Source organism: Corvus hawaiiensis, chromosome 30 (assembly GCF_020740725.1).
Source record: "Corvus hawaiiensis isolate bCorHaw1 chromosome 30, bCorHaw1.pri.cur, whole genome shotgun sequence".
Classification (NCBI taxonomy): domain Eukaryota; kingdom Metazoa; phylum Chordata; class Aves; order Passeriformes; family Corvidae; genus Corvus; species Corvus hawaiiensis.
The window spans coordinates 13,143,234-13,168,526 of record NC_063242.1 but is presented as its reverse complement, the minus strand read 5'-3'; the positions used below and the strand labels follow the sequence as shown (position 1 = coordinate 13,168,526).

At 39.4% G+C, this 25,293-nt stretch overlaps 1 protein-coding gene across 3 annotated transcripts; it reads right to left on the bottom strand.

Moving 5' to 3' along the window:
* Positions 1–913: 913 nt before the first annotated feature.
* AFG3L2 (AFG3 like matrix AAA peptidase subunit 2) lies at positions 914–25,146 on the bottom strand. Of its 3 annotated transcripts, none has more exons than XM_048289363.1 (17): positions 24,979–25,146; positions 19,846–19,945; positions 19,299–19,376; positions 18,731–18,846; positions 17,688–17,840; positions 15,420–15,494; positions 13,898–14,022; positions 11,365–11,638; positions 10,673–10,810; positions 8,824–8,977; positions 8,122–8,229; positions 7,857–7,982; positions 6,708–6,818; positions 6,015–6,130; positions 4,869–5,069; positions 3,040–3,234; positions 914–1,927 (listed from the first exon to the last, which is right to left on the bottom strand). In XM_048289363.1, the coding sequence occupies exons 1-17, from the start codon at positions 25,102–25,104 to the stop codon at positions 1,685–1,687; spliced, it is 2,439 nt and encodes an 812-aa protein (XP_048145320.1). In that variant the 5' UTR covers positions 25,105–25,146; the 3' UTR covers positions 914–1,684. The 3 variants fall into 3 exon arrangements, with proteins under 3 accessions (XP_048145320.1, XP_048145321.1, XP_048145322.1); XM_048289364.1 differs by having other exon boundaries at positions 13,898–14,019; positions 24,979–25,145; XM_048289365.1 differs by having other exon boundaries at positions 19,308–19,376; positions 24,979–25,145.
* Positions 25,147–25,293: the final 147 nt, after the last annotated feature.

The window sequence follows — 25,293 nt, the reverse complement described above, 5'->3', positions numbered from 1 at the left end:
AAGAACAAATGCATTAATGCAGAGTACATGTAAAATACAACCCTAGAGCATAAGCACAGAAATCAGTCACTTTTTATCATGTGTGCGAGACCTGAGTTTTATAGAATTTTACCATTGCAATAAGTCATTCTAAACTTTGACTCCAATAATTAAGGAAATGAAGTTGTTTTTTCAGGCTGCTTTCCTGTTTATCATTCTTCAACAAAATAATAGAAGTGTTTAACAACTAAAAATGCCCAGTAAATATGCCCCAAATAGATGTATTTGCTCTGTTTCTCTCACGCCTCTTCACTGTAAAGCCAGGTAACATCACAGAAACAAGTTCTACCATGAAGAAAAAGAAAATTCAAAAGAATAATTTCCATAAAAATTTAACTCAACTTTAGAACCAAGGGTCTAAACTTTCAGACAAACTTTCTCCTTTGTTAGCCTACTGCTTTCGCTTTCCAGTGTTTTGCAACATACAGATGGAATCAGTCACTAGTTATCCTCTTAACCTGCCCTCTAACTCATCACCCTTTAAGGATTTTTGGTCCAGCAGAGAAGATTGGTTCATTTTCCTTCCCCACTTAACCAACACTCCACCCTCCAACCATGCTTCCCTGTCTTCTGCTGGGATGGGCAGACGGGCCATTAATTTTCGAACAGCTGAATTCTCCAACTAATGAATCCTTAGCATTCAGCAGACAACCAGAAGCAGATTACTAAGACAACTGTATTCAACTAAGCAGGGGAAAAACCCCATTGTTTTAGGTTCAGAAAACCAGTATGCAACTCTGACAATCTGATTTATCACCTTTGGTTTTGGTTGCTGCTTTTGGTATTTGTGAGCACAACCTTGTTAACTCTATTTTAACAGAGGTTTGTATTGTTCTGAATTCTATACCAAGAAACCAGCAAAAAAAGGGTAAGCTTTGTTCAGAAAAGTACTGTTTTTATTGACTCAAACTGTATTTACACAACACATTCATATGTTCAATATTTTACAGAACTCTGTAAAAAACTGACTGGTAAAACTGCAGGAGCCAAACAGTTTCAGACTTAATTTAAGACACTGAACCATGAGTACATTTTAATATATTTAAGCAAGTGTCCAGTTTCACTGTCAACATACATGGCAGTTCTCTGTAGACAAACTCTAAAATCAAAATGATGTGAAGGGGAAAGGGTCAGATGAAAGAGCTGATAGTTTTGCAAAGCTAGTACTTTGTACAACCAGACTTTCACATTTGACTAAGTATTTTGTATGATTCTTTTTCTTTTTGGAAACAGGTCACATACAGGTATAGTTTAGATAAATAATCAAAAAACCCTTTGATTTTTGTAAGCTTACAGACGATTGGAGGGAAAAAAAAAAAAAAAAAAAGACCAGTGCCACAAAGTTTGTGCATGAATCTGAACTGTTTCAAAGCTTGAGAGGCTCGGTTCTGGCATTCCACTGCAGCTCAAATCCCATGTATGCTTCTCCAGCTGACAAACGAAAGATGACCACCTTTTACCAGTGAACTGAGGATCTCACACATGTACATCGGAAGCAAAACATCCTTATCTCATCCCAAGAGATCACTCCTCCACCCATCCCTAATACAGTTTGGCTGAATAAATATTTTTCGTTTTGAAGTACAAACTAGGTGAGTTTGTTTCTCTTCCAGAGCTCAAGTCAACGGGGGCACACACTTCACAGTTAAAATGGCATCCCTCCTCTGATCTGCCTAGCGACCTGTTCATCTGTTGTCTCCTCTTTTTCTTTTTCACGCTCTTTGTTCCAGTCTTTAAGGCCTTCTGGTAGTGAAGTATCCTCATCCAAACTTCCTGTACCTTCCACAAATTCTTCATAAGTAGACTTTTCTGCAAATGGTCTTGGGCCAAGCAAGTCTAGCATGTCACTTTTGTCAAGCACTTCCTTCTCCAGTAGTCGCAGGGCAACCTGGAATAGCACAGCAAGTTATGTCACACATATAAAATACCTAAGATGGCTGTCCTGTTTAGAAGAGTTTGTTAAGGCAGTTAACTTGGCATTGATTAACTTTGATAGAAAAAACAGGTTGTTCAGAGTTCACCAGATACAAGAGTCTTCTCCCCCTTGAGCACTTAGGGAGAACAAATACAATCTTATTTTTAATCCTGCTTTTAAGATTAAGCAAAGTGCCCTCACTGTGGGTCACTACTGCTTTTATTGTTGCTTAAGAGCAGCAGCTTTCCACTTCTGCCAAAAAGCTCCTGATGCAAGACATTAAGCTACAGATGAAAACAAGTGTTCCAATGGGGATGGCTCAGTCAGGCTGCTGTTGTGTTACAAACGAAAGAGCACCATAAAATACCAATGTGTGAATACTGTACCAGGGTAGTTTGCAGCCTTGGGTCAGTGAGCTCATTGTTCAGCACGAACCACATTCAGTGATCTCTTTCAGGATGCTGACCTGCTACAACAGGATTTATGGCTTGTCAGTAAGCCTATTGGATGCCTATTCTAGAAAATTATCCTTTTGCTGTATCAGGTTTTGTGGCATGAAGAAAGAGAATATGCACAAGCTGCATATATCGGCTGCAGTGAGGCAGCTCACAAGCAGCCAAGGGACAGGAACAGAAGAAGCCAAAGATATTTTTATTAACATTCAAAAGGAACTCAGAGAAAAGAAGTCATATGAACGTCCCTGCTTACAAGGGCTTCTTTTAGCCCAAAAGATTGGGGTCCTGGTATTATCGTCTTTGGGTTTTTAAGTTTTTTATTTGTCTATTACATCTACTAAACCCTACGTTAGTAGGCAGACTCTTCCCTCCAACTTTCCAACTGAATATTGACCACATAAGCAAGGAGGGATGCTAAATCATGCTTGTGATATGCTCAGAGGTGTTCCAACACAAATGGAAGTTTGTATTTACTTAAGTCTTGTGACACATTCTCAAGATTACATCAAGTGGGTTTTGAGCAAACCTCCTCATATACTTATATAGTCACTATTTTAAATCTAATTCCGTTCAATTCAGATTTTGGCTTACCATCTGGAACTCAGTGGCTAAAAATACTGTAATGCTCACCTTCTCCACTTCTGCTTTCTTCTCAGTCAGAAGTTTTAATGTCCTTTCATAGGCAATGTTAATTAGCGACCGCACCTCTTCGTCTATCAACCTGGCAGTTGCCTCGCTGTAAGGTTTCTCTAAGACCATGTCTCCTTGACGAGGGAGATCAAAGGAAATCTGCCCCACTTTTTCATTCATACCAAACTGAACAATCTGAAGGAAAAAAAAAAAAAATCAAATAAACAAAGGAGAGACAGCAAGATTTTAGTGTATGTTGATGTAAAATATGGCCAACAAAAAGGAAAGGAAGAAGTAATTTTGCTATAACCTAATCTTTTCCTGTAACATCAACCCTTCCCTGAAAACTCAAGTCTACCTAAGTTAACAGACATGTGTTGGCTTTCACTTATTTCTTTTTATTGATTAAAGTGAAGGACACAAATAACACCATTTCAAAGTAGTTACTAGTGGTATGCATACTGCTTTGCTGTTTAAATACTAAGATATTACACAAAAAACACTTCTGCCTTCCTTAAGCAGTAAAACTCTTCTCCTTTACCAGAAATGTGTTTTGCCATTCAAAATACTTCTGAAGTTTAGCATATTCTATTCACCCATAAAGATAAGGTGACGTAAGTACTAAAGTAGAGGGTCTTGAACATTTTTTTCTATCAAGTTCAAAAATCATATGCTATTCCTCATCCCAAAACACTCCTCTACAAATGCGAAAACAATTCTTATCTTGCTTGCCTCAGTACTGAATACTGACTTGTCCAGTTGCCAAATATGGATGTTTTAAGTTGCATTTTGCTCCAACAGAGGCAGAAGCAAGTTCAAACTGCTATTTATTTATTCACTCCATGGCTACTATCAATTCGATGGTTACTAAAGCAGCACTTCTCAGTCTAGCAAGATCCACATAGGTATGACAACGACTATTCAGAACTCAAAGAGATCTCACCATTAGAGCCAAGCATTTTAACCTGCTTCCTTAAGAAAAGTTTGATAATTTTTTTTGGTTAACATGTGCAAAAGTCTGTAAGTAGACTTAATTTTTAAATTTAAAATTGAACAAGAGTCACTGAAGATCCCACAGAATTAACAGGATATTACTACACATTCACTTCCAGAACTGAGGCTACAAGAAGCACGCCTGAGACCAGGAAGTAGGTGGGATTTGGGGACAAGTGTGCAGGGGAAGATAAGTATACTCCAAAATGTCTCTTGCTCACCTTATGAGTGTCTTATGAGATAACATCTTTTGTGCTGATGCAGGAAATGTAGTAACACACCTGTGTGTAGCACACAGCTACACTTAGGTGAGTCACTGCATTGATAAGATTTTAAATTACTCATCTACATTAGTTAATACGATACAAACACAAACTGATGTCTTAATTCCCATAGCCTTAGCTGACACCAAATAGTGCTTTAATACAAGGTTGTCTGGATTTCAGGTGTGAATCCAAACTGAATCTTCACACTGGGCAATTGTAAATGTAGGATGATATGATCAAATCTGAGCACTAAACTCCATTTTAAAAAAAGTATACAATTTCCACATGTAATTGAATCCAATTGGATCCAACTGCAACACGTTATGTCCCTGTGGGCAGATGTAGGGCAGTAATCAAAGCCTAATGCATGTATTGCTGTTGTGAGACTGAACTAAAATACTTGAGTCATCAGCATCTCTAAACAATACCACGATGTTTATTCATGCAGTGTTTTCTGAAACTAGGCTTTTGAAGGAAGTACCTGATGAAACTGCATCATATCAAAATATTAGTTAGGTTGGAAATAAGAACACAGTAAATGAAAGAAAAAAGTCTCACTTAAGCCCATACCTGAGCATATGCACTCTGGGTCACCTTCTTTAAGTCATCTTGGGCACCAGTTGTAATTCGTCCAAAGAAGATTTGCTCAGACACGCGTCCTCCCAGAGTCATGCACATTCTGTCCAGTAGCTGCTCTTTGGTATAAAGATACTGTTCTTTGGGCAAATACTGAGCGTAACCCAGTCCTTTACCACGTGGAATAATAGATACCTACAATCGACATTAACAGAATGCTACAACTGACCAGTGTTAAAAACCAAAAAGCATTCTTCAGTTTGACTTACTTTTTAATACCACAACCTACACCATACTCACCCTTGAGGTATAATTCAGACATTATTTCCGCTTACAGTTTTGCCCCCAATGTGTTTTATCCCTAAAAGCCCTGGCTAGCTCTAAACTGGGATAACAACTACTAGAATATCTGGAAAAGAAAGGTAAGACCACTGTCATATCTTCTCTAAAAACTGTATGATATTTTCAAAGTACTATTTCAATTAAAACCCACAATTCCTTGAGAGTTATGTATTGGGCATTATATACTCTGTAACAGACATAGCATTTTTCCATCTCTAGCATTCTGAACAGTTTAAGGAGTTTCCACATTTACTAATGACCTTTCTTCCAGCAATAAATTGTACAAAATTAATTTTAAGCTTGAGATGAGATTAAAAACACAGCTATGCAAAACTATGAATGTTAAAGTAACTTGGGAGATTTGGTGCTTTTTCCTTTACATTCAACTTGTCAAGCCGTGAACCCAAAAGAAAGCAAATTGAAACTGAAATTTACCCTTTTTATACTTATATTCCTGAAGTATACCTGTGTAACCTGGTAAGACTAACTTAAACTACTGATCTGTACTGAAAGCCTCAGAGAAAAAGCAGCTATCAAGGCAGGCAGACTCATGGGAAGATCAGGTCTCTCATTTTCAAAGGACATTTATACTACCCATGCAACAGCTAAGTCAGAAAACAGTTAAGAAAGTTACAAGAAATTAACCAAAATGTACTCTAAAATTGACACACTTGCACTGCTTTTTTTAAGATTATATATTTTAATATCTTCTTAATGTTAGGGGGCAAAAGAAACCACAAAGAAAAAGATGTTGTCCACACTACTGTTAAAATTACAAGTTCAAATTAGCCTTCTTACCTTCAACAGTGGGTCAGCATGTTCCAAAAACCACCCAGCAACTGCATGCCCTGCCTCGTGATATGCTACTGTCTTTTTCTCCTCTGGCTGGAGTACTTGAGTTTTCTTTTCCAAACCTTTGTAAAATAAATTTTATTAGTAGTTTCAGACACACCTTTCTCCTCTGAAATCCTTTACCTCATTTGGAAAGATGGTGAGCAATACTTAGTAGGCCATGCATATGATCTATGGAAAAAGTTTAAAAAAACCCTGAACTTGCAACTTTTAGAAATTTGCATCTTTCAAGTTTCACTGTAACCTTGTCCTTCATTAAACTTTCTAGTTTCAAAGTAAGTTCTTAAGAATATTCAAATATTTAAATAAAACATTTGCACTTTAAAAATCTTTTCTGGACTATTTCAGGCTAGCAGCAGTTAAAAGCATCCCTAAATCCGAACAGCTTTTCCTCTTGCCAGTTTGAAGAAATTACAGAAGTGTCCTGATGAAATTTCTCTTTGTACCCCTTTCTCTATTACAGAAGTCAGCAATACAGACAGGATAGTTCTTTTCTAAATCTCAGATGTGTTTGGGAGAGGGAAAAATCCCCCTTGAAGAACAGGACAAAGATTCAAAGCATGGCTTCCTAAACATATAAAAAAGGAAGTTGCCTGCCACATTACAATTTTTGAGAAAAAATTGATGCAATTCACCTACCTCCAATAACTCTTTCAATTGCTTGCTCAAAATGCTTTTGGTTTATAGCATCTGAGAGATGCCTTGCAGCAATTAAAGCAGCTTCATTACAGACATTAGCAATATCAGCACCTAAAAGCAGAGAAGGCAAGAATTACTGATCCTTTTCAACAATTTTCTCTGAGTTTAGCATAAAGATAACCTTATCTATAACTAGTTTGCTATAAACTCTCACCGAACTTGAAAATTAAAGGTAATGTACTCTGAAATAGCTTAATTATTCAAGATATATTTAAATGCATGTACTATAGTTATAGGCTTTAGGATGTTTCTCATAGGTAGACAGCCAACAAATAAAGTTTATTACCACTGAAGTACTTGTTTGACACATCCCACCTTCTTTTTCTGTCTGCAACAGATTATACTTAAACTACTGTATATTTAGCTGCATGCATGTCCTATATGTGAATTCAGTATAGCTCAGATATTGGCATATCTCTAGAAGATATCCTTTCACATTACTGATTTCAAGCCTCCACTTTTTGTTAACACTATTTGCAGAGATAACTTGGTTTAAACATCATCACTGTAGCTGCCAGAAACATTGACAATCAAATCTCAGAAAACCAGTTTTATACAGACCAAACACCAGTGAAGAATTCACAAGTGTTGAATTAGGATGGATGTGAGAACTCTCATTACTTGCTTATAATGTAATTCATTTAAAATCTGTGCTGACCAGTAGTTGAATTCTGCACTGTTTTTTGGGTTTTACATCCAGAAACATAAATTCCCCTAAAGAATAGGCACATAAACTCCACAAAACCCAGGTCTTCTCTAGAAGTCTCCAAGAATGCAACAAAGGACAGGACAAATGAAGGAAGAACACACACACAAGTGATAACAATAAGAAACCTCCCAATTGTTTGTACTGAAGACAGAAGAAACTGCCTTTTCATGCCACCCTGACTAAAGCTGACAAAACTTGAAACCCTCAGAAACCGCCTAATTGCTCAAACAGGCAAAGAGAATTTCAGGCTGTGCCAGTAAATACAACGAAATAAAAGGCCATCCAAAAGATCAGGTGCAAGAAAACCAGAATTAGTAGGGAAGTCAAACATCTACAGCTTAAATAGTAAATGGAGAACAGTGGCATTAGGAGTCACTTACCAGAAAACCCAGGTGTTAGTGATGCAAGCTTTCTTGCTAGGTTATCTTTATTTAAGACAGCATCTAATTTCAGAGGTCTAAGGTGAACTTTGAAAATGGATGCTCTTCCTTTTATATCGGGGGGTCCTTTAAAATAAAATACATGGTTTTACTTTTCACACACATACATATTCAAATTGAATGTGTGCAAGAAAGTTACATAGCTGCAGTGACTTCCGCAGTATTCTACAAACACAGGATAACACAGGCTCCCAGGCAAACTTACCAATGTAAATCTGCCTGTCAAAGCGTCCTGGTCTCATCAGAGCTGGGTCTAAAATATCTGGCCTGTTAGTACCTGCCAAAATGACTACATTTGTGGTTGTATTAAATCCTGTTAAAGAAAAGTGATAAAGAGAAAAGCTGTGTAAATATAATTTCTGTGAAAAAAAACCAAACCAAAAAACAGAAATAAAGACTGTCCACTTTACAGGGTCATGTAAGAACTGACAGTTTAAACAAATTATCTTAAAGCTGAAAATATTTCTATTTATGGCTGCATTGTCCGGCTTTACGTAACAAGCAAGAAAATGGCCTTGGGCTCTGCTCTGTGAAGTACTATATCAAATCCTGCTTTATCTTCAAAATACAATAATAGATTAACTGCTCAGGAAATTGCAGAACCAGCATGGCTAGCTATATTTTTTTACAGACACACTGGTCTTATTGCAAAGAATTTTTTGGCCTATTCAACTACAACAAAGAGTTAGGAGATACAGAATGAGGGTTCTTTGTCTCTGAATGAATTTTAGTACAACACCAGGCTGCAGCAAAATGAGTCACCATTCTTTATTTTAGGAAACAAGGAAACAGACACGATTTGGATTTAAGCTAGAATCCAAATCTTGGTTAGCAGGTCTGAACAAGCGTATTAGTTCTTTCCAATATCCTTGTTATTATAATGTGGTATTAGACATTAAATACTCACCATCCATTTCTACTAAAAGCTGATTGAGTGTGTTCTCTTGTTCACTCTGTCCTCCAAAGTTGCCCCTTCCTCTCTTCCTCCCTACTGCATCTATTTCGTCAATGAAGAGAATGCATGGGGCATTTTTACGAGCCAGAGCAAATAAGTCTCTAACCTTAACAAAAGAACAGAGAAGGCATCAGACTGCTTTGTAACTCTTTCAAGTTGGGGGGTGGGGAGGAGGGGAAGAGGCACATCAGTAACAATATCCCTATAACTGGACATGACTCTGAACAAGCATTCCAAAGCCTTCAGCCAGCTCTCACGGCAATGATAAGCTACTTAATTCCCCTCAAAATATTCATTTGGAAGTTAAATTAACTTCTAGAAGTCTGGAAAAAATATTCAGGAATTGAGTAGATAGCTGAAATTTTTTTTAGACTTTCATATTTTAAACAAGGCATTACCTAACTACTGTGGTAGTTGCAGCACAATCTGACTTGACTTTCAGATGCAACATAGCAATGTTGCTCTGCTTGCAAATGTATCAGACGGACCTCATTAAAACCAGTTCAGTGAGTCAACAGATCTACAACTGAGGAATCGAACTGGAGCAAACAGGAAATGAAAAATTAATGGACGAATTTTGACCTGAGTAGGAATTATATGCAGCTCAGAGCTCTACTACTTTATACATTAGTGATGCAATTAGAGAAGGCTTCTCTGATGACAAAAAATGTACAGCAGACATGAAGAGATGCAAATTTTGGACAGTAGGCTGTACTACAGAAAGTCACCAGAAAAAAGTACAATGAAGGAACAAGATCAACAAGTGTCAGATGCTTCAAGTGAACTATCTTTTCATTGGAACAAGAAGAAATCCAGATTCATACAACTATTTTTAGTGTATACGCATTATGGAAACTAAAGGTTTCCATAACGCATATATGCTAAAAAACCACCAAAGAAACCAAGACTGTGTAAGCAGTTTTAGTTGTAGCGCATCCCAATTTAAATTATCAATTTAGCATCACTAACAACTGCCTTATTTAATAGATTAATAGGAACTGAAAGTAAAACACTCTCTCATGTTGTTTCCTATAGGCTCGATTCCCAGCCAAAGTTGTGTCAACAGATTTCACTGGGTAAAAGCACTTGCACAGACTGGTACAGAGAGGTTAAGTCCCTTTGCTTTGGGGCATTTCAGGTATCTACTGACAACAGAAGTCTGAGTATCACTATTATTTTAGGATACCTAATACTTTCCCAAATTTTTATTACCATAAAATATCAGTAACTTGTTTATAACACTTAATGTGTTTTTAATGAGCTATTTTAAGACAGTTGAGGCAGAAAAGGACAAAAACGTATTATATATATATTTGGTTACTTTAAACACCCGATCTCCAGAAATCAGTCACTGGACTAGTATTTCAACCAGAAGTTTATCTGTGTGTCCAAGAAAACTCCTTACAGCTAAGAGTTTGAAACTAAAAGAGAACAAATTTCTTCAAAGAAAGAGGAAGGACTTAGAGCAGGAAGCGGCATTCCCATAGCAGTGGTCAAATGAGCTACACATTTCTGATCCAGCTACTAAATTTACTTCAGATCAGAGCTTGAAGAGTGTTGTTCTGTGTTCTTAAGCACCTGAAAAGAGGCACATCCTTAATGGCCTGAAACCAGATTCTGAACTGCCGTAGTAACTTTAATAAAAGATACAGCTCTGATTTTTGTGTTTAGATGTGCATCTGGCATCACTTGTAAGAAATCTGAAAGAACTTCAGCTGTAATCAAACTGTTTGTCTCCCAAACCTGACAACATCCTTTCAATAGCCAGTACTGAAAGAAAAGAGCAAGGCCAAAGACTTACTCGCGCTGGACCCACACCAACAAACATCTCTAAGAACTCTGAGCCGTTGACTGTGATAAATGGCACATTGGCTTCTCCAGCTGTAGCTTTAGCCAGAAGTGTTTTCCCAGTACCTGGAGGACCTGTCAGAATTGCCCCCTGCAAGAGAAACAGGTATATTTTCCTCATGAAGAAAACATAGTATTAAGCCTATGAAATAGCATGTTATGATATTGAGTCCACTGGCTTTTCTTTCACCACAGTCAAAATCATGCAGGGAAATAACGGAAGATTAATCCCTCCCTTAAACGAGCAAAAGGAAAAACAAATCAGATACAACACTGCCATGCTGTCTTAGGAGTTACAGGAACAGTGTTTTCTTTGACTGACTTATTAAACAAGAAAAAGAAAGGTGTGTCATCAGGTGGGCTCCCCTGCCAGCACAGCCAAAAGGCAATTCTGTAGTAAGTATATACAAGATTGATGCTATACCTCTATGTGTATCATTTCGGGTCCATGTGAACAGATAAAGTATTCCACAAGGCAAGTCTTCTGGCACCACAGTTACACTGCTGACACTTAATGCCTATTTATTTTTTTTCTAAATGTGAGAAGACACAAGCTGGAAAGCATTGCATATGTAAACAATCCTAGTACAGTTCAGAATACTGAGGACTACTAGAAGAATAAAGTCTAAGTCATCATTCCCTTACCTTCGGAATTTTTGCTCCCAGATCCTCATACTGTTTGGGATTTTTCAGGAAGTTAACGAACTCCATTATCTCTAATTTGGCCTCCTCACAGCCAGCTACATCTTTGAATTTAACATCTATTTCATCCTTAAGGACTTTGGCTGTAGTTTCACCAACACTGAAAAGTCCACCCATTCCACGCCCTGCCCGACCTAAGCCTGCAGGACCTCTTCTTAATGTGTACAGCAATGAACCAATAATCAGAATTGTAGGCAGCAAACTCAGGAGAAATGATCTGTGGAGAAAAACAAAAAAAGAAAAACACATCACAAAAACCCAGCACTGCAAATAACATGTCAAAGATGTTGGTTCCATCATAAACAAACAAATTCAAGACTAATACTCAATTAACTTGAATTGTTTGTATTTCTGCAGGTTGTTCAAATGGGAAACAACCGAAATAAATTTGAAAACAAATTGTTATATTGATAGTTGCTTGTTTTGAAACCAACCATATCAAGTAACATTGATGAGTTTTACAGAGAAAAATTGCTTTACCTAACAAACAGAAGTAGTTTGTTTTTTCAAAGGTATATTTACAGGACTAGTTATGTAAATGGTTATGTTCTCAAAATAAGTTGTATTAAATAGCATACAGTCAGTGTATGCTACTACTTCAAGCAGAAATTTCTCTCCAAAATACACGCTCTTCTTCCCTTAGGTCTTTAAGTTTTTTACATTTTTTTTCTTCTTTCAATGTTTCCATTCTCCTTTTCAAGGTTACAGATTTTTTGGGGGGGTTTTGGTTTCTTGGGGTGTGGGGGTTTCTTTATTATTCATTGTCCATTGTCCTCCAGCTTTCTAGCACAGCTCTGTATAAGCCAAAAACCCTAACACAGTCCTCTTTATCATAGTATCTGAGCACTGTACAGATTTTTCTGTGAAAAGGAACAGCTTCAACAAACAGCTCACAAGACTGTCTATACACACTCCGCAAAAACAAAATCTGGAAAAGAAGCACAGTCATAAGTGAGCACAGGATTTCCAGGCTTTACTGATAACCCACATTTCTGGGATAAAGAGGAAAAGAAGGATTTTTTCCCTCTGCTATGGTATTCAGCAGATTCTGATCCAAGAGGGAGCAGTAGTACTTTGATTATATGTAGCTGCTGCTCCCTCCTGTTTTCTGTGGCATTCCTGGGGCAGAGCAATATATACATGAAGAACAGAAAGGACCAGAGCTGTGGTCATAAAGAGGGATTCAGGAAGTAAAGGTCTGTACAAGGCTGAAGAAGGCACAGGAACTGACCTATTTTTCGCAGTCTATTGTAAGAAGCCTCAGGCCAACATGCAGCCTTTTCACACAAGCACTGTGCTGCCCTGACCATCACTTTTCCCCAGGTTTGTTTACTTAAGGGCTCAACAGGTTTACTTATGGACCATCCTTAAGAGCATGCTACAGTATAAAGAAACAGAAAAATGAGGCAGGCAGTGTAGACCAAGGAAATAAGAACCTCTACCTGAAGTTGCAGGATTGCCCAGAGTTAAGGCCACCACTTTTCCTGCTGCCACCAAGACCAACAGGCAGCAGCAGCTTGGTAAAACACACTGCAGAAATAACCAAAACATTCCCCTCCAACCCCCACACCAAAACACACACACCAAAGTACAAAGAAAGAAAACGCAACAGAAGCAGTAAATAAGCCATTTTCATTAATCACATGAGCTACTACACCCAAAGCAGAACTTCCTCATGATACAAAACCTATTCCACAGACACCACCAGGAGTAATTGTTCACTTAGAACAAAAAGAAACCAGTTCTTGGGATACAATATTATGTTTGTCTTCTAAGCCATTTGGAAAAATACATCAGGGAAGCACTTTTACTGTCTTCTAAAGTCCAGGTCAATAAAATTCAGCTACAAAAGGCTAACATAAAGAACACAAATCTAGTATTAGAGCCATTATTCCCTAATGAGGAAGCAACAATGCTATAAATCTGCTGTAAATCAGTACTATTTTTCTTAACAATTAAGAGCATGACACATCTTCCAGTTTCTGCTAACAGGCAGGTTAGTGTGATCTACTTAATCACCAATCTCTTGCTTTTTTCCAAGGCCACAAAATTTGATTTATGCTGAATTTTTGGGCAGACATTGATGCCCAGAATATCTCAGCCAATAGACTGTAGTTCTATGATATAATTTTTCTGTTCAAAAGTCTACATGAGCATCATCTCTGGAGCTCTACTATTGTGCCTGGCTATCTCTTGCTCTAGTAAAAGTCACTGGGAGGAAGGGCTTAAATGAAGAAAGGAGTTATAGTAAACAAGCATTTATATAATACGAAGCTATATTTAGAGTAAGAGGATATGGATTTCTTCGTAGACAAAGTACTGAACAGCTTCTCTTACAGTTAACACTCAAACCCAAACTGATTGTTATTCTGATAATACTGCCACCTAGTGAAGCGTAAGGTGTGTGTATTACAAATCTACTTTGCTGTAAACACAACCATTTTTTTACCAGAGACTTTTTAAAGCAGCTTCTTACCCATCACTCTCTGTTGAGTAGACTACAGGCAATCTGTTCTCCACCTCTATTCCCAGATCTTGCTGCACAGTCTCAAGATTCCGTTCAAAAGTGTCCACACTACCGATATTAAACCAGACGTACTGCTGGGGAAAAAAGCAGAGATCAGCAAACTTCACCTGCACTACAAGACAACTTCTTCTAGTCTGATAATTCCTTGTGCAGGTGTTAAATGTGGACCAAGTTTAAGTTGCCTTATCAAGTGTGTAAATGATGTAAGAGACACGCAATAAATCTGAAGCCTCCCAACCTGAATACACTGTATCTGTCATTGCTTCTGCAGAGATGGTAACACCCAATGGTTTTGGGGCACTTTAAACAGATGGAAATCCTGGCATTTTCTCCAGAAAAAAACAGAAGTAATAAACAGATCTTTGTAAGGGAGCTATATAGTCAGAATAATACAGAGCACTGAACCTGAAAACATAGCAGTCATACAACTTATTGTTTCATCTGAAGGTCTCTGCCCTTCTGATTAAGAAAGGTTTTTGCTTTTCTTAAAAAAAAACTTCTGCAGTCTATACTAGCTTTAGAGTAAGCTGTCTTCACAAAAAACCAGCATGAAATTTATCATAGACCAAAAAAAAAAAAAAAATCAAGACATTACTTTCAAAATGTGTTGAGATCTGGTCTTTCAAGAAAATCTCCCCTTTTGCACCATGACCTGCCTGACTTGCCCCTCCTTAGCCTAACATTGAAAATGAAAAAAACAGGAGTTAACTGATTGAGAAATGAAGGCAACTGCTTGTATGTGGGCTAAAGAGTAGGTGTATAAATAAGCCACACTGAAACTCACTGATTAAGTAATTGCTGCAGATTTCACTTTACCCAGGAGGGACTTGCAGACCTTGTTTCAGAAAGACAGCTAAAAAAAGCTCCACCACCTAAGAACAGGTAACCTGATAAAGTTTTTCTAATGCTTCTTTGAATTTTCCACATTTTCTATGAAAATTTTATTTATTTTTTAATTGGTCTCTGCCACTGGGTATCATTCTTTGAAAAACTTCCACCGGCATTAGTCTATTCCTCACTGTGCTACTAGAAGAGCAACTCCATGAAATAAGTACTTTGGAAACCAACACTTCTTTTTGTTTTCTCAACTAACTGGCTAAAAGCAGCCTGGAACAGAAAAGATTCAAAAGTATGTGCATTTAAGCCTGTGATTTTCTTGAGCAGATGGAAAACAGCAGTTAAAAATACAGAACCTTCAGCAATTTCTTGCTCTTCCTATTTAAGCATCTGTATTAAAGAGCAAAGTGCTGGAAAGGAACTACTTGTCATAGTTTAAAGGTATCTATGGCAAAACAATTGGTACAGTAAAGTGAGAAATACACAATGTAGGATAATGTAACAGTAATGCAGAAAATATGTTTTAGATTAAGAAATTATTAATGCTCCAGACCAAGTTTCTGCCTCAAATTTTACCTAAAAAGACTGTTTTGCTGCTTCTAATGTCTCATGTACATGTATTAAAAGCGTTTACCCATTCATGAGGAGACTTTCCAGGAACAAAGACAACTCTAACAAAGCGCTTGTTCACCACTTCAAGTCTGTCCACCTGTAGGAGGAGAAAAGAACAAAACCTGAGTGAAGAGTGTACAGTCACTGCGCTTCCACCACAGCTAAGAGCTTCAGATACCAAATGTGAATCTGTTTTCCAGTTAGCAGAATAAAATTAATCATGTGTATCAGAACAGTTCCACAGTCTACAGTTTGCCATTAGGAATCATGTATGTAATCAGGAAAAAAAGAATACTGCCACATCAGAATTGAGATTGAAAGATTGATGTCATACCCTTTTGTCAAGGAAAAAACCCAATGCATGCCTCAGCAAAAATCATTTACAGTGAAATAGTTAAACAATACTTGCTTGTCTCAGTGGTCCAACACCAAAAGCAGTAAGTTATATGACTCCAGACTCTTATAGCAGCTTCCAAAACAAAGCAAACTGAGCAAAATGAGGGAAATCTTAACTTTGCTCTTACAATTGTTTTCCCGAATAGAAAGGGCTTCCTGTGCTACCATATTAAACACAATAACATCAATCAGACAAAGAAGTATTTAGCTGAGGCAACAGATACCATATAAACCTAAGAACTGTGCTATAGGTTTAGCAGATATATACCATTAAGCTCTCTTTTACAAGTCTCCTCCAATGGTTAGTTTCTTTGGTTTGGCAAGGTCTCTTTACAAGTCAACTAAAGATTTTTCCACTTCTTCTTCCTCTTCCCATAAAATAACTGCTTTCAGCATCCTTAAAGCATTTAAAACCAGCAATGGTTCCAGTATTTGGGCCTGAGCTGCACACAGGTTAGTAAGGTTGTTCCCTGAACTCGCTACATGTGGCCATTTCCAGAAGAATTGAAGCAAAACATGAGCTAAGAAGTCACTCTAGAACTAACCTGATTTCATGCAGCACTACCTGAACCCCTTTGTTTTGAAAAGCACATGACCCCAGCAGTGCAGTCTTCTCCCCACCACTATGGCAACCTAACATACTAATGTGTAGCACTCGATAGCTACACATATAGTCTGTCTGAATATCCACACTACATCTTACAAAGACACAAGAAACTTGGTTCTGTGCAATGGCCTACTTTCACAATGCTTTTCTGCAAGGAAGCTTCAGGCTTTGTTCATTATAACAGCTAAACTAATCTTTTTAGAGTTAATTGTCTTACTCCTTCAGAAACTTATCAGTAAGGGGTTTTTTCACAAGATGTGCACAATCATCAATTCAAAACAGGACAGATTGTAAGACAGTCTAGGCAGAAGGGGAAAAGCATACAGAGCAGCTCTGAAGAGATCAGTTAGAAAAGAAAGGTAAGAAACACCCTGTTCAGCAGCTTACCAAAGTAATGGAAGGTTAGTTCTATGTTAACAGAAAATCCCTCTAGATCTGAAACCTAGAGGACAAACCAAACCAAAGCTTTCCTAATCTGCAGGCAAGGCTACAAGCAGGGAGGGAAGAGAGCAAAGAACTAGTGGCTCCTGAAGTGGAAAAAGCCTGCGCAAGACACAATCTCCTGAACTTCAGGGCATCACCAACCTATTACTCCAAGTGTGGAAAGCTGCCAAGTTCTACAGAAAGATAAGATATTGATGATAAAATTGATTGCTCCAGTAGTGGCTCCAGGTTAAGAAGAAATGAGAGGAGAAAACAAAGAGAGGAGGGTACTTTACAACACAGTTAGGCTGATTTACTGCCCTTGAAGGGATGCCAATGTACTGTCCTTGAAGGGATTCTTCCATTCCCCACCCCCCTCCTTTCTGTTCTCACTGCTGCTTCTCAGATTCCCCAAGGAACTGATTTCAGGCATGAAACAAGCAGAAAACCTTTTCTTTCAGAGGGATGGGCTCATGCAAGTGGTAAGGAGAAAGCTTCTTCCAAAGGCAGCTGGCTTGTCTGTTTAAGCCATTCAGTCAGCTTACCTGTACTGCAAAAGCCACACCCAGAGAGAGCGTGGCTACACTGCCCCTTCAAACCAGCATTCACAACAGCTACGCAACAAAAGTTTTGTCCTGAGCTGCTATTCTCCCTCCTCTCTTGAAATGACATAAGTCTTCACCCATCTATCCTGAAATCAGATCTAGGAACTGATGAAAATGAAAGCTAATCCCTTTCTCACTCAAAAAATTACTCTGAGCCAGTTCTCACTCTACAGACACATGAACACAAGCGTAAGTGGGGAGGCAGAAACAAGCCTCCTCAGCACTCTGATGTTTCATATGGATTCCCTTCCCCACTCACCAATCCTTTAGAAAGGTAGTTGTTGACAAAGTCTTTCCAGGTGATTTCTCTCCCAGGGACCCTGAAGAAGAAGTAGTATACAACCATTGTCCAGAAAAAAGAACTTCCAATTACATACATCCGAAACTCCCTGACATCCCATGGAATGTCACCCTAGGAAATGGAGAGGAGGAAAAAAATTTTAGAGTCTGTAATACAGTAAATATATAGCAAACAGGTTCTGGTATCTCCTTGTGGCTTCGATTCCCTGTCCTCAAGGCTGCCACAGAAAATGTCAAACAAAGGTCTGTTTTGCTGTATGAACACACTTCAGTAATTTCAGCTAGAACTGAGGAATTATAGTAACAGTAAACCTTTAAGTGTTTTACAAACAGTAATTGAACAGTTTTGATCTACAAACTACTGCTTTTAGAAAAAAATCGCATGACCTTTCTGCCTCCATTCTAAAACAATTATCCTTGGTCTCCAGGACTACATGCAAGACAAAAAATAAAGGAAAAAACTAACAGAAGAAAAAACAAACAAGAAGGAGGAAAAATATGTGCACCAAAAGCATTCTTTATATTACTGTACTATCAGGTGCTATCATATTTATGTCACAGGTAATGGCAATAAATTTCAAGAGGAAACTCACAAAGTATTCCATTAAGGTCAGAACAGGTAAGAGCAAACTACATTTAACGGGCATTGTGTGGTCAGAAAGTTTTACAAATTGACACTGAAATGAAACACAAGGCCTTTAAAGGTCTGAGGCTCCACTCTAAGAATATTGACTATTGGCAACCACATTCACACAGCTTAACATTCCCGAACCAGAGGTAGATGCCTCTGGAGTTATGCACAAAACAGTTACTCAGGAAAGGCACGGAGTGGGGAGCCACCTAGAGCCAGTTACTATGAAATGCCTGGTACAGGAGGCTTGAGCAAGATTTAGGCAATCAGAATATGGCCCTAAAAAGCAAAAAACATGGCTAAAGCAAAAAGCAAGGTTATTTCATGAAGACAAGACAGTAATATAACGAAAGATAATTTAAAGTCAAAACCTTCTGTAATCTGGTCCACCAGTTAGTTTCTTCTTTCTTGCCACCTTTTTTTCCACCACTGCCACCTCCTCCACTACTAGTCCCACTAGGTTGTCTGGAACTAGCTTCCTTCGTTTCTAACAACAACAACAAAAAATCATTACATCTTATGCCAATCTCACATTACTTTTTATTAGTTACATTAAGGAGATGTTCTGAAAAATTTACTAGTTTGTAATACTACAATAATTAGATTATGTGAGAAACAGCATTTTCCATAGAAAACCAGCTATATAGTCCAGTAAGTGGCAGAGAGACAATTATGACCAGAAGAGAGGTCTGTTAACTTATAAGTGAGGGACAGCATTTCAACAGAAGCATAAAAATAAATACTGTTCCATAAGGTTAACATTATTTTGCTTTCATATCACGTATAATAAAAACATACAAATTTGCACTTCTAAACTACACTGGTACAGAAATATCTTCCCTGAAAAATAAAGAAAAAAACTAAAACCCAAACTCACAATTGTTATGCCAAAATCTAATTTAATGAATACACATCTCACAAAGAACTGAAGTCAAGCACCTTTTTTACCTTTTGTTTCTCCAGGTGTACCTTTAGTTCCATTAGATTTTTTCCCATTGGGAAAATATTTTTCAAATCCTATTAGGAAAGAGGAAAGAAGCTCATAATTGTTTTTTATTCTACAATTCTGTCATCACACTTCAGTAGTCACAAGCTGAATGTATACACCAGCAAAGAAGCTAGCAACATACAGATTGCAAAACCAGCTTTGTGCTTGAAAAGCTCTACCTGGTCTCCATAAATAAATCTACTACACTGACAAGAGAGTACTACATGTATTTAATAACCTGAAGTAAAGCTATCTTTTAACCAGAGATAGAGAAGCTTAGTTCAACAGAAAGCTCCGTTGCACAGTGTGAAGTTGAGCAAACCACACTATTCTTTAATAGCTCCTAAAAATCCCATAAATCCAATGTTCCATCTCAAGATTAAAGGCTGGTTAGTACAAGAACTTCCTTCCCCACAGACAATAAACCTAAATGGTACATGAGTGCAGTCCTCAGCAAGGTATGTAAGCAGCCTGCTCCACTTCAGAAATCAGAGTCACCTTTGGGAGGTTGAGAGAAAAGCCTTCTGCAAGCAGCGATTACACTTGCCAAGACAGTGCTTCTGTCAGCAGTAACTCCAGGAGTAACTTGTTCACAGAGCTGAAAAACAAAAAAGAAACATAAAGCAACAAGAACATGCCACGAAAATCTTCAAGCTCTCTACTAGAGACTTGCAGCTAGTCAGAGACTACTTTACAACAGACCTTGTAGTAACTGCTGTGGGCCAGAAAGTAAGACAACAGTGGAAAAATAAAAGTTCATCAAATGAGTAAATTCTACAGCAAGGAAATTTTTATTCTCATTGTTAAGAACAGAGTTTAATCTCACACACAAACAAAACAATCTATATTAAAAGAGAAAAACCAAGCAGAAAACACTACAAGCTATGAACATTTAATACACATTGATTTCTATGGGAAATATTTCATCATACCAGCTGAATGATACTTAAGTGCAACATTAGCTGTGACTGTAAAACCATGATGCACACAGTGCTGAATCATGTTTTATATGCAACTTTTTTTCAAATAGTTAAGAAGTTGTAGCTTCTGAACATGAGAGATCTCCTTGAATCCAAAATAAAGGGATATGGCAGACAATGCTTGCATCCAGCTAAGGAATCAACACAGAGGAAGAATCTCAGTTCAAAAAGAAGACCTAAAGCCCTATGTGGGTAAACATCCAGTTATAAAACCACAACAAACCTAAGCCTATAGCACCTTGTCCTAAGGCTGTTTACTGTTATTCATCATTTAAGTGCAATGAGGGAAGTCTAAATATTTAAACTCATTAATTCTTAACAAAATTTTGCTACTGTAGCTGAATACTTTCAAAAAGTGTAAACTGCAATTTTATTAGAGAAATCATACCTAATTTTTTCAATAAGGACATATTTTAGATAAAATCCCCTTCATAAGCTTTTCCAACACTTCTGAGAAACAAAATATCCATACCAAGATTTCCCCACAGACTGACTTTCTTTCTGTCTCCATTCCCTTCTGCCCCATAGAGGTGCTCAGTCTTCCGTTCTTTTTAATTAGGAGCTATTTACCTTAAGAGCTACAGAAATAGTAAAATGCAAAAAATAAACACCACTAACTGAAAAGCAACAGGTCCTGAAAATGTGACTCTGAGTATCCTTGCAAGACAGCAAACATCCACCTGGGACTAACACCTCTAGGACTACATCTGTGAAGGAAAGCTCAGTGTTATAGCCAAGGTACAGTGGTTGCAAACAAAACCTATTTTTGCATATTAAAGAAACTTTTGATTACTCAATTGCACACTAGAACTACCCTAGGCATGCTGCCATGATTAACTGAATGCTCTAACTCTCCTGAAATCTTCTGTCTGGGAGCTTCCCCTCCAGCCCTTCTTAAATGATGAAACACATTAGACTTATTTCAAGCATCTCTGTAGTTCCACCTCTGGAACCAAGAGGAATACCAAAATGTTCTCATTGCTTGCTTTTGCGGCAGACTGAGCTAAGAATTCTTGGGCTGCTTGGTCAAGCCATTAATTTTGCGCCTCTCCATGTCTCTGAATAAAATCTGATACTGAAAATCCAAGAGGGTATTTCACCGATTATGAGAAGCATGTGCAGTGCAGACAGTCTGGAGAGAAGCTAACGGAGAGAACAACTACTAAGTCCAATATACTATGACCTCCAACACGAGCAATTCCACCTGTGCTTCTAGAAGTTTTAGGACAAGTGGGATGCATCCATGTGGGCAGTAAAAGAGCTTGCCACAGACCATGTATAGTTCAAATACCGGCAGTGAATGTTGCAGCAACTGATGAAACTCAAAGAAACAACTGGGTTTTCTCCTATGTCAGTGGTCTCCCATAATGCACAAGAATTAGGGACTTACTTCTTCTGCAAATTCAGATTACTTTTTATTTGCAAAGAGACTGGAATATTCAGAAAGCTTTACTCCAACTAAGATAGAGCAACTGCTCATGTTTAAAAGAAAACTTAAAGTAAGCCAAATCCAATTGCCAGGCTGGGCTAGACCAGCATGGGTTTACTGCACAATCAAGTTACAGTTTAAGTGAAGGAGAGAGAAGGATAAGCAGATGGAGCTTTGGGGCAGACCTGAATAACGGGATTCTTGTTGGATTGTCTCTGGAGATCCTAAATTCCATGAACACACACAGTCACCTGTCAAGTTAATATGCAGAGAGCTGAGTGCTTTGAAGTTGCTTTGTGAGAAAAAGGAACAAATAACTTCATGGCATGATCAGTAAGTCACCTGACTGCCTCAAGAAGAGGCGTCTGAGAGGGGACCTCATTAACATCTTTAGGTATCTGAGGGAAGGGTGACAGGAAGATGGATCCAGGCTCTTATTGGTGGTGCCGAGCAAAAGGACAAGAGGCAATGGGCAAAAACTGATGCACAGGAAGCTCCCCCTGAATAGGAGGAAGAATGTCTTTGCTGTGTGGGTGACTAAGCACTGGAACAGGCTGCCCAGAAAGGTTGTGGAGCCTCTCTCACTGGAGATATTCAAGAACTCTGTAAAACATCAGCACAAAAACTGATCATACTGATCCTGATACGGGGCCTGTCCCTGGGTTGTCTGGCAGTGGGAATGCCACAGTAAGCTTAGCTGGTATAAGCACACCCACTGCCTAAACAGAGAGAAAGCAAGCAGAGCACATTTTGACTGGATGCTGTTTTGGGCTGTCTACCAGGAAATTCTTGCCAAGCGTCTCCCAGTCAGAGGCAAAAAATTTCACTGCATGTAAAACAAAACAAAAAAAAATCTGATTTTTTCTTTCAGACAAACCTTGTGACACCATCCTAAAAATCAAGACTTTTTAAAATGTTAAGTTCTAGATAAGCAAAATACACAAAGGTCAGTTTTAGAATTAAAATAACCCATAAGATGTTACTAGTCCAGAGTGCCATGCAAACCCAAGATCACAAGCAGAACTACTTAAAAAATTTACAAAACTCTGTAAGCACAATCCATTTTTTAAAAACTGAGGCTACACAAAGCAGGAACAGAAAGTCCACTTGCTGAGCTATACAAATCGGATAGAGAATCCGTTATCAAGTTCCAAATCAAAGTAAAATTAAGCTGAAAGTCTTAATTATCTAACAGCTACCAAAATATTACATAAGAACATAATGGGCAGAGGGGACAACACACAACAAGAAGTTGATGAAGAAATTCAACTTAATGCAAGTTACTTTCTACATGGGCAAATAGTGATAGGACAAGAGTAAATGTTTTTAAACTAAAAGAGTAGAGATTTGGATTAGATATTAGGAAGAAATTCTTTACTCCTAGAAGGTGGTGAGACACTGGAACAGGTTGCTCAGAGAAGTTGTGGATGCCCTAAACCTGGAAGCGTTCAGGGTGAGACTAGATGGTACCTTGAGCAACCTGGTCTGGTGGGAGGTGTCCCTGCCCATGGCAAAGGGGGTTGTAACGAGACAATCTTTAAGGTCCTTTCCAACCCAAGCTTTTCTAAGGCTCTATGATTCCAAGCTACTCACTTTTTCTTAAAGAAAGACCAATTTAAAAAAGTAATGGCTTTTATGGAACAAAGACCCTCATTTTTCTGCCTACACAAAAAGCCAGATGCTAGAATGTAAACGAAGTCCCCTTCCTAAGATTGATTCCAAATAAGAACTCATCAAATTTTATTGAAAGAAACAAAAATTAGCTTCCTGAGATATCAGCAGCACTGCTGATAGTGTTTTATTTATTGTTGAAATGATGTTCAGCTCTGATCAAACAAAACCAAATTCATCATTAAAAACAAACTACATATTCATGCTGAGAACAAAGCTACTGACATCCTTCTCTGTATTCATCTCACAATTATCACTGTCCTAGAGATAAGCTTCATTCGTATAAAGGTGTGGCTGTTCACCACTCTATGCCACAGGAAAACAAAGCAAACCTCTCAAGATGCCAATGAAAGACAGAGGAATTAAGCATCTTCCTTTTCCCAAGCAGCAGCATAGGCCTGTCACTCCTCCACTGCATTAGAGCTGTCAACAAGGGTAGTACACATCTTGTACTAGCTGAGAGTAAAGGCCATTTCACTAAGAATGAACACACAGACACGATGATTTATCAGTTAATACCACAACAGTAGGTGCAGATCCATGGTACCGCTGCACCATGCAATCCCAGGATGCAAACAACCAGGCTTTTTTCCAGAACACTGACACCCAAAACAAACGGCTCAGTCATTAATTGTTAACATTTCAGTCTCTCACACAGCCATAAACCCACCTAATGCAGATCACCACCCTGAGAAAGCAATGGAAAAACTTTGGAGTTAGGTGGGACACAGCACCTGGGAAACCAGTGGGAACCCGAGAACCTTCCTCTACGAAAAGAAGCTGAGAAAGTTGGGGCTACTCAGTCTAGAGAAGAGAAAGTTGCATGGAGAGCTCATAGTAACCTTACAGTATCTGAAGGGGGTCTACAGAGAAGCTGGAGAGGAACTCTGTCAGGAACTGTACTGACAGGATAAGGAGTAATGGGTACAAATTGAAAGAGGAGAAATTAAGTTAGATAGTAGGAAGAAATTATGTACTGTGAGGGTGGTGAGACACTGGAACAGGTTGCTCAGAGAAGTTGTGGACGCCCCAACCCTGGCAGTGTTCAAAGCCAGGTTGGATGGGGCTCTGAGCAACCTGGTGTAGTGGGAGGGGTTCCCTGTCCACGGCAGAGAAGTTGGGACGAGAAAATCTTTAAGGTCCCTTCCAAACTCTTAACGTTCTAAGACTCTATTAAATACTGGCGGGGTGCAGCAGCAGCTCTGGGGCGTCGCCTTGTTTTCCTTCTGCAAGACAACTCTCCTGCAGCCGAAGGAGCCCGCAGGTTCTCCCGCACGGAGCCGGCTGCCACTTCCAGCCCGGGAAGCGCGGCACTCCAGCCCGCCAACCCACCCATCCACCGGCCCTCGCTCCCCGCCGCCAGGAAGGGCCGGTACCGAGCAGGCCGGGACGGCGTCCTCCGAACGGGCTGAGGACGAGCCGGGGAAGGCCGCGAGCAGTAGAGAGACGCTCTCGGCTCCGGGCAGCGGGGCGCCTTTCCCCGCCCCGGGGCCGGCCGCCGCCGCCGCCACGGCCCTCCCTCGACCCCCGGTCCCCCTCTTCGCTCCTTACCTGAGCCAGGCAAGGCCTTGCCCCCCCGAGCAGGCCCCTCCCGCAGAGCAGCTGCTGCAGCGGGGCCCCGGGCAGCCCCCGGCGGCAGCCGCCAGCCCGCGCCAGCAGCAGGTACCGGTGCGCCATGGCCGCCCGGACCCGCCGTCACCACCGGCCCGCGGCCCTGACGTCACCACGCCGCCGCGTGCATTTCCTCTGCAGCCGAAGGGCGCCCTCCGGCCCCGCCCCCTGCGGAGGCCACGCCCCAGGGCCGTCAGGCGCCGCCATCCGGCCGCGCCCAGCGCCGTCACCCACCGGAGCCCCGCCCGCCCCGGG